The sequence below is a fragment of the Mastigoproctus giganteus genome, chromosome 9, assembly GCF_048544385.1.
Source record: "Mastigoproctus giganteus isolate SK-2022 chromosome 9, ASM4854438v1, whole genome shotgun sequence".
Classification (NCBI taxonomy): domain Eukaryota; kingdom Metazoa; phylum Arthropoda; class Arachnida; order Uropygi; family Thelyphonidae; genus Mastigoproctus; species Mastigoproctus giganteus.
Genome location: NC_143583.1, coordinates 124,388,699 through 124,399,139, shown reverse-complemented (window position 1 = coordinate 124,399,139; position 10,441 = coordinate 124,388,699). Strand labels below are relative to the sequence as shown.

Here is a 10,441-nt window from a genome sequence, read left to right as displayed (position 1 = left end):
AAATCAGCAAAAGCGAAGGATGGTGGAGTTTGCATCGCGATCCACCACACGTTATTACATAATTTTAAAGACGCCGCTTCTACTTTGGAAGTCACTTCGGAAACCAGAAACTTTGAAGTTTTCAATTTCCATTTCATCAAAGCTGCGATCTCTCATGCAACAGACTGTCGCGCACAGAACTCAGTTGCTGACGTCTTCGAAACACCCAATAGTAAAGTGGCTTCGATGAGAGAGAGAGAGAGATCGTAACGCTTTCTCTCTATCTTCCCGTTAGATGGCGCTGCCGGTCGGCGCACATGTCAAGGTTGAGTGTCGGGTTGGCGGGCGGAGGAGGTGGAGTCGCGGTGTTAAATTACCGACAGCGACAGTCGAGGTAAGGAGTGTAAAGGAGTCTTGACACAGTGAACCTTTACCCGTTACACTTAAGGAATATGGTCGCTAACCCGTCAGACGACCGATCATGACATGGCCGTCTATGTTCGTCGTCTTCTGGCTCGCCGCGAACTCCTTTCTCCTTCTCGACGCTGGTAAGTCAACCTTGTTCTTGTACTTGTTTCTCGTATAACCACAGCGCGCGTGGCTTTGGCGCGACCCTAGGCGGGATTTCCGGGGGTTATCGCAATGTATATACAGTATGTCTGGCGAGAGAACCACGGGCGGGTAGTGGAAAGGGGGGGGTGGTATTCCTTGGCACATGGAATACAGACGCTGACGACCTTCTTTAAGGGAAGCGTTAACCTTGTTTATGGGCGAGTAAGAAAGAAGTTGATGTTCCTTAGGGCTAATGGTGAAACTGGTGCGAAGTTACTGGCTGCACAAATTGGACAACAATTCTCTCCAGTCATTGAACAATTCATTCCAGTCAGTCCATCTTTTCGGTTCCTCCATGTTGAGATTCTCAATAAACTCATTTCAAACGAACTCGTTTAGGACAAGCGGGATGATATTTTATGCTTGAATTGCAATATTTCGTAGTTCCTACGTTGAGGCTAGAGTACAATGGCACGTCTCTCTTGGCTGACCTCTGACTTCAATCGAAAGTATTTTTAGATATATTTACCGCACTTTCAGTACTCTGACAGTTCGTATCCCGATATTCTTAAAATGATAATCTTAAGATTCTTTTAATCGTCCGTACTACTTTATTCTGTACATCCTCTGATGCCTGTAACTGTTCTTTATATTGTGGGAAAATCCCGCTAGTCACTTCCTTATTTCGGATTGACTGAGTGTGTGTGCGCGCGCGCGCAAAGTACAAGATAGAGCGGGAATGGAAGTTGATTGATCTCGCGGGTATCGCATTGAGAAAAGTGATATTCTCTGATCACGAAGACAGTCTGACTATTTTCACAGAATTCTTTCGAAACTGATTTATCTCCATCCTGGTGTCCAGTATTTTGACAAAAGGACTCTTTGGCGCATTCCACGCCAAATAAGACACCATGTTTTGGTAAGAATGGCAATCAGTCGTACGAAAGAAACAGTTGAAATGAATGTGCACAGTATGACGAAATCATCGCTTATAAAAAAACGTTACGAGTAATTCCTGTAGGATCAGCGCACCATACGAGAGGGGGATCAATTCCTTCAAAATATCCTTGGAATAAATATTCGCTAACTTCTGCGGGCCGCTTTCAAGTGAGCAGAAAGACAATGGTAATGACAATTAATCGTTGGTCTACTGTGTCAAGAATGGTTAGTGTGTTCAAGGAGAATAACCAGATTGATTTCTTCAGTTGCATATTGATGACCATTTCGTTGCCTTCGTGACATACAGACTTTGAGAATTTGTCGTTAATAACGAATAGTTGCATTTCTGTTTTTCTTTCATAATATTTCTGTGATCCGAGCACTTTGAAGAAAATTTCGCTATCCAATAAAACTGAGCAAATATTCTTTTTTCGGATTGTTGGTCATATGGAGAAATTAGGAATCCTTCGCTGGTTTTCTGATTCCAGAATCAGAAAAGCATATTAGTTTTTCATCCCTAAAAATTATAAACCGACCACAGAAAGAAAGCAATTTGATAGACTGAGCGCCTCCCGGCGTCAATAAGTCAAAACCATTTAAATTCTCAAAATATAATGTAAATTTTATTCGAGAGTTTAATTTTAATTTCTAAAATCGCATTACTAAAAGTTTCTCATTAAATGTATTCCCAAACACAACGATAATATTAACGACTGTTTCAACCACAATCATTTGTAAAACGAAACAATCATTGGCCACACGATGTCTCTTACAGTAATAATGACCAAATAAGAATATTTTATTGACTTAACTCCAGCAACAACACGCAATGATCAAATACGCATGTTTTAAACAACGCAGTACACAATGGCATCATTTATACATTTTCTACATCATAATAATACGCAGAATATACGTTTCTTTATTATTATTAATTGTAGAAATATTTATTCGATCTATAGAAAAACCCTGCAACCACCATATACGGTAATTATGATCCAGGTATAATTTTTGTGTTATGTAACGACCTCTGTTACCAAGGTCATAGTTCGAAACGTTGCGAGCGCAGTTTGCTTCACACAACAACAACTTTCAATGCTTCAAAAAAAGATCAAAATAATTCATTTCAAACACTTTCTTTGATAGGAATATTGGCAGTGATAGAATTACTCTCCCTACAGTACCTATACAGGAGTGAGAATTATGCTGGAGCTGGGAACCCAGCTGTGCACGCACTGCATTTCGCGAGCATTAAAACACGGTACTCACCAGCAAATTATCTTTGGAAGAAAAGTCGTGTCTTTCTTTTTTGATCTTACACGTAGCACCCAACATAGAATTGATTTACGGTGTTATTTACCGTCGTTTCGTGACCTCTCGTGTTGTTGTGTTTTCAGTCGAGAAGAATTCCCTCCGACTATCTCCCAGATTGCCTGGTAGCATTCCGGTGTTTACAAAAAGAAAGTCAGTTGCTACCACTAGGCTTTTCTTTTATGAAAAAGGAAAAAAATCTGCTTTATAGCCCTTACGGCTGCTCAAGGATATCGAATGAACACCTCTGTATCTTCAAGAATTGATAGAACGAATCTCGACGCTGATACCATGATCTCCCAACGTTAGACTGATTGATCGATCGACAAAGTCCACAGTTAGTCGATTAAGAAGCAACTTCAGAGATATTTATTTGCTATTCGGAGAACGAAGTTTCTTTCCCCTTCTCTCCGTCTTCCTTCTTCTATCTGTTTCGATACTTAGACATAATCCCAAAGAATTTAACGCAATATCAGCAAAGCAACTCACAGCACCCAGTATTCTTAAAGACCCCTCACTCGATATTCCCCCTTTTTCTGTTCACATCCCTCCTATTCTCTGCATTTCCCGCGTGGTTGGTACGTAATTATTTTTTCCCGTTTGGATCGATGTTCAATATCCTCGACAATATCCAAGTGCAAGTTAGAACGACCATTAAAACACATTTCGTAGTTCCTGAGGTTTGGAATTGTTCAGTGTTCTCGTTTCTTTACATGTTTTATTCCACTGGAAGTATTTTTAAAATTAAGAATATTTCTGAAGCTTCTGTAAAGAATGTTTTTTTTAATGATATTTAATACTGTATTTAGTTGCATATACAGTATATATATAAACAATATACTTGTCAAGGGGTAAAATGAAACCGAAAAAAGTAAAATATTTTTCACATAAACTGCATATTGTTGTCAGAGCTTATTTTTCTCTCAGCGAATTGTAACAGAAGTCAACTTTTAATATGAAATTTATTAGTCTTTATTTATTGTTTTTTATATAAAAAATCGAATTCTTTAAGTTTATTATGTTTAATGGAATAAAACATAATAAAAATTACCCGTCAAAATGCCTTACATTTGCTTTAGTTTAACGTAAGCGTTTTTAACATTTATCATGTAATACTTTCTTTCTGTGCGCAACTTTCAATACTTATATCAAGTTATTGAAAGTTCAGTAATAATCTTTTTCTTTGGCGCATGCGTTTTGGAAGGAATGGCATCTTTCAGCGAATACTTTTACTTCGCTAAACTGGTTTCATCTACAGGACATACACAATAATGGAAACATTAATTCAAGTTTATTTGACAACAAACACTATTCGTTCCTGGACACAACAAGGGATCAAGACCTTGAACGGATAGGGATCAGTTCTTTTTCCAGATACGTTATATTGACTAATCCTTCGATAAGAATGGTAGATAACAAGAGTTCCAGATTACGCCATTGGAAAACTCATGGTGCTTTCATGAGTGCCAGCAGATTCTTGGCATGGTTTGAGAAAGCCATCGAACGTAATAGGTCCTCTTAATTTTCTCAAACCGTATTTTAAAATGGAAAATCTGTCGATTCGAAAGAGACCATCAGAAGAAATGAGACGTCAGCGGATGAATGGGTTTAGTTATCTCATCGTCACTTCTTTTATTATTTAGAAATCTCGAGAATAAGGTAAACCCAAAGGTGGTACAAGAGTTCACTGGCAATAGTGCTGGCAAAATGAAAATAACAGATTCATATTTATTAAATCTAGATCTTTATCAGGAATTTAATCTGAGAAAATCAGTTTTAAATTAAACTGAGGGGCGATAAATTATGAATAAATTCTGGGTTTATTCTGGGAATCTGAAATGAATTTGCTCGTATATTGCTTGTTTCAATGGAGAAATTCACTATTTAAAAAATAAACAAAACCCACGGAGTCAAAGTTTTCGTTTCTCTTCGTATGAATCAATTTTCTTAGGCCTCGCCTTTGGGCCCTCAGTTATTTAAAGAATTTTCTTTATATTTGGGGTGGCCACATGAAGCTATATGGTGCTCGAAACACTATTTTGTGGCTGTTTTAAGCGAAAAAAATTATAACTACTATGGCATAAAATGTGGTCAAATTGTTCATGATAACGAGAAGTAAGTTTTCAGCTTTTCCAAGCTTGTATATCAGTCCTGTTCAAGAAGACATTTTATTGTGAACAGACCTATCGAAAATTGTTCATAAACACACGCAAGATCCAGCTGTCTTGTTGCACAGTTCATTACAGTTTTCATCGCATATTGAGGCCACAACCTCAGAGACAAGTAAAATTATTTTACTACTCCACACTCGCTCCTGACCACTAGTTCTCACTAATCTAGATTATGCAAAGGTGAGCTGACCCTCCCGGTTACAATCACTCCTGCATAAAAAAAACTACCTATATATATGCATGAATTGTGGAACCACCAAACTTTTTTCTGTGTGAGAGAGAGAGAGAGAGAGAGATGTGATTCTTGTTCGAAATTCTTATTTGTTTACCAAACTCTCTAAAACGTTTTATAGACTTTTCAGCTCTTTCAATAAGATTCACCTTCCCCCTTTACCCTAGCCTTACGTACACCACTAATTTTCCTCTTAAAACACTGATGCTATTAAGTTAGCGATGCTTGTATTTTTTACTGTATTTCTGGTACCCTTCATATTATAAGTTATTGTATCTGACTCAGACCACGGTGTGTAGAAAAATAAATATAAAACACTTTTCGATATAGATCTACTTATTGTTTTATACTGTGTTTATAAATAACATGTATCTACTTAAAACTGTTTATGGATATCTCCTCCCTCTCCAATTTCGGTGTAGTATTAGTAGGAGCAAATGATGCAAGAAAACAAGCTTATACAGCATCAGCCAAGAAAAAACGATTCCCATTTCACTTATCCATTCCCTCCAACAGTTTTTCTAGTTTTTCCTTGAATTTATTCAGACTATCGACTTCCACAACAACAGATGGAAGTTTGTTTCAAACAACTAATCCGTTGGCTAAAGGCAAACCTCCGCACATCTATTCTGCAACCATCCTTCCTCAATTTATGTTCCCCTCATGTGCGTCCTCTGAGCAAGAGGAACAATCCCGTCAGCATTGAGCTTGCTCAATCCATTTAAAGCCTTAAACACAATCAGATTGTCTCGCAGGTGAGCCTAGTTTTCAGATGCTGCAATGTTTGCAAAACTGAAGTCTTTCTTGGTAAGAGCACCCCTTTGTTCCCTCACCAATCTCGTTGCCCTTCTTTGTACCCGCTCCAGCAATCTACATCCTTCCTAAAATGAAGCCTCCAGACTTGTATGTGGTGCTCAAATGCGGCCTGACCATTGCCTTATACAATGGACTAATCATCTCCTTATCCCCGATAGAAAAATCCCTGTATATCATTGGTAAAACTCCATGTGCTGTCCTGGCAGCACTGTTCAGAGAATTTCATATCTGACTGCACAATTACCCCAGGTCTTTTTCATTTGCCACTACCCTTAGTATAGAACATACAGTTGTCACGTTAATCTGAGATTTCTGCTATCCATATGCGGTGCTTTGCATTTATGAATGTTAAACCGCAATTGCCATTTCTCTGCCTAACTATTTCTCTAGATTTTGTTGCAGTAGCATACTGTCAATAGCTACCCTGCCAACATTTGTATCATCTGCAAACTTATACAGTATGGTATATCTTCATCAATATCATTAATAAATACAGAAAACAACACAACAACCATTACATTAGGGTCACCCGGTAAGTTAACACATATACATACTGTGTCTGTAAATTGCGTATGTTCTCTGGTCGATTTGCCTACAGAAAACAACAATGGGATCAGCACTGATCCCCTGGGTTCTCCACAGATAGCATTAATCCACGATGAGGAGTGCCCATTAATAACTCTGTCATTTCCCACTCAACAGTATCCTGCTTCAATTTCTACAGCAGTCTATTATGTGCAAAAGTATCAAAAGTTTTCCTGAAATCTAAATATATATCAAAATATTCTTTTTTTTTTTTTTTTGCATCAAGTTCCGTTGTTACTTCATCATATAATCCAATCAAATTGGCAAGACAAGGTCACCCCCTTGACAAACCCATGCTATGAGTGAAGTATAACTGCACTCCTGTCTAGATGGTACTGCATAGAGAACTTTGAAACCCTTCTGATAGAGTGGATGCAATTACTGATAATATGTACGATATGTCCTGCCACAGTAATGGAACCTACCATTACTGTGGCAGGTCGACGGTCCAAAGGGACAAGAGACATCGGAAGCAAAAAAAGTCCTCCTTAATTCTGGCACTTTCTCTTTCACTGCTTTTTCCCTGGAATTAGAGAAGTGTCGCTCAGCATGGTATTAATACCTCCCCTTCACTGTGCCATGGGACTTAATTTGCACAGCTTACCCAATACCATGTAGGTAAGCCTCGTCAGATCCTAGAGGTAACAACTTGAGCTACAGAGGATCAACGTGGTATCTCACTGCAGTTAATTTTCTAGATTCGTTGGATGTTCATAACTCAGCAGGTAGTCAAAAAAAAAAAACCAAAAAAAAAAAAAACAGGAAAATAGTTTAATCAATGCAAAGAATGACTTCGCACGAGCCAAGATCATTTCCTTCCCTTTCTGTGCTACTCAACCGAATAATAAATTCGCTTTTTCTTGAGAAATATTTTGTAGAGATTTATGAGTTGGAAGTTATTTCAAAACTAATATTGGGTCAACTAAACGATCTTTCCGATTTATTCTCAGTTCTCTCTCTTTCTCTCTGGAATCAATATAAAACCATCAGCAACGCTTTCTTTCAACGATATCCAGTTACGAAAGCACCTGCTGGACTTTGTGATCATTCTACGGAACCCCCAGTAACAAAAATGTATTTCACTGCATTTCTTTATATTTCTACAATATTTCAGAAAACAGGTCCCTTAAAGTGAATAATGAGGGCAGGAATAAGTGGCGTGATGAAAATGGAAAAAAGTGAACTTCAATTCAACCGTTAAAAGACTACTGAACCTTGTGGAAAATGGTATTCTTCTTGAAAAGATACAAATACCACGATATACTTGTCAAGAATAGCTTTATTCTGTAATAACTTTACAGGAGTGGTACATGAGGTACAATTATCGAAATTGGTACGAAATTAACTGTTTTATTATTTCAAAAGATACACTTACGTAATTCTTTAAGCTGGAATTTATAATGATTTTTATTAAACAGAAACGCAAGCGAAAACTTTATAAGACGTTGGTATTTAGGAAATTCTTAAATACCAAAAATCGAATATCAAACAAGGTCAAAATGGTGACCTTGTTTGATGACTTTAATGAAAGCAAAATGAGATTCTTCATCCTTACCGAAAAAGAAAAGATGCTAATCCCAATGAGCGGTGTGGCAATTGGCAAAGAAATGCAGGAAGACTTTGTTAATTTGAAACCAGTGTCACAAAAAAATTATAGTTTTAAATTAAACTTATTCGAAAAATTCGATATTTTTTGGCACCAAGATTTAATATTATAATAGAGGCAGAAAGCTATTGATTACTGGTATTGGAAGTTTACAAGACCGGAGAAAAAAGGAGAGAATGCCTTCGACTTCTTCACAAATGACAAGGAGAATATAACAATTTGACCCCGCTGTATCATAGGTCGTTAAGCTAACCCAAAGTTTCATAAATTTAAATCGGACTGCAACCAACTAAAGTGGGAGTGCATTGAAGTTCAGCAAACGCATGCAGGGGCATGCAAACTGGGCAAAGCGAAGTGAATGATCCGGAAATCATCCTTGGATGTCTTTCTGCTCGAAGCTGGAATGCTAAAGGAAGCCAGTAGAGAAGACTTTAATAATGATCTCGCAAGAGCTATAACCAAAAAGCATTAAAGAACAGCAAAAGAAATCAAAATATCCGAGAGAGAAGGAGAATAGTTCAATCAACAATTGAAAAAAATAAGTTTTCTCAGGAAGCAAAAGCTATAGAAAATCCAATGAAACTATAGAAAATGCAATGTAACCCTGCAATTCAAAGGCGTTACAAGAAGAAAAGAGCATTTATTAAGGCAGGCGCACTAGAATATTGCTCATAAACAAACTAAAACAAGCAAGGAGACTTAATGGGAACAGAAGTAGTAGGGAGCATACGACTGAACACGTTTTCAGAGAATGGGCAAATAGCCCTTTTTTGAAACGTTTCCCATCCCTCTCGACTGAATCAAATGCAGAAAACTGAAAATAGGAAATGAATTTTGGACTGAAAGATTTAAGGATGAAAAATGATTCTATCCTGGAGGAACCAATGTGGGCTTCGTTTGAGGGAAATTCCAATCGAAGAGAGAGAGTCTAATTAAGTCGATAACCAAACAGGCCACTGTTGGACCAAATGAATTCCCAATTTGCAGGGAGCTCCATTGATAACTATCTTATTTTTAATAGATGTATTACTAAACATCTATCGGCAAATAATATAATCTGAAGAGTTTTTTTTCGCATGCTTAGAAAAATCACAGTGTAATCTCACTCAATACCAAAAATTAAAAATCCAAAATTGGCTAAAGATTACGGAATTACAGATTTGGAAAGTGGTCAGCAGGATAGTCTTGTGAATAGAGTGGCTTCCATATTTTTTCTGAAACTTTCACAAGCAATTGTAAATAGATGGCTTACAAGTGATAGTGGTGGTTCATGTTCCTGTAGCGTTCGTGGGTAACACAGTTGGAAGAATCTCTAATCTCCCCACACTGGAAAAGATCTGAGTTCAAATCCCGTCGATGACGAGGAGATTTTTATGGGCCGTTTTCACCATGTGGCTCAGTTAGTTGATTTCAGGCGAAAGTGGTATAGTTTTTTTTTCCTGGAAACTCAGTTTTTCCGTCCAGCAAACAAGTAAATTGTATGCACGAATTGAACCACAGAACACAAGGAATTTAAATAGAAATATATACGGTACAATATGGTTTAAGTCGTTGATTCGCCTAAAACCTACAACGTCCTCCTGTAAGCCTATACGAATTCTGAAAGATCTCTTTCCAGTATTCTGCGTCCTCGCGGAGCTTTTTTGTGTCTATATGCAGGAGACATTTCTATTGTATTTACTGGAAAAAATGTTCGAAGGTTGCTAAGAATGTTTCAGTTATGTGAGGTGGGAGATTTGCTCCAACACTGCGTCTTGCTGCAGTACGTGGTTTAGCAACATCCTCCAAGCTGGCGCGTCTAATCTGCTTGTGAGCATTTCTGCAATAATTCGGATATTCCTATTGGTTATCCGCTGCATACAGAGTGTATTGCTAAGGTTTGAGTAGAAAATTCTCTGGAGATAGTGAATAGATGGCTAGCTGCTCTATTAAGACATCTGACTGAAGAGCCAATACGTAATCACAAGGAAATTTGCAGCACAAATCAGTAGTAGAGAGACGAAAGTTGAGATGCATACGTCGGAATAAGAAGGAAGGACACACTTTAAAATTTATTGGGTTTCTAGGAGGGTCTAGTAGATCATAAAGTTGCATTTAAATATTTCATCATGTAAGCGAAGTGTTGAGGAAAATTGAATTTGTCGCCCCATTTAAGACCCAGATCCACACGAAAGTTCGCTCACACAAATCAATATATCATTCTTCCTCTGCTTGCAAACTCATAAATGCAAACCCAAGACGCCTATATAG

General features: G+C 37.7%; 1 protein-coding gene across 1 annotated transcript in view; it reads left to right on the top strand.

Moving 5' to 3' along the window:
* The first annotated feature begins 373 nt into the window (after window positions 1-373).
* Window positions 374-10,441, top strand: part of LOC150080703 (chondroitin sulfate proteoglycan 4-like) — a 162,630-nt gene continuing 152,562 nt past the window's right edge. Inside the window, exon 1 of the mRNA XM_090381724.1 lies at window positions 374-527. Within this exon, the coding sequence (XP_090237850.1) occupies window positions 461-527 (67 nt within the window). The 5' untranslated portion in view covers window positions 374-460. The remainder of the gene's footprint in view (window positions 528-10,441) is intronic.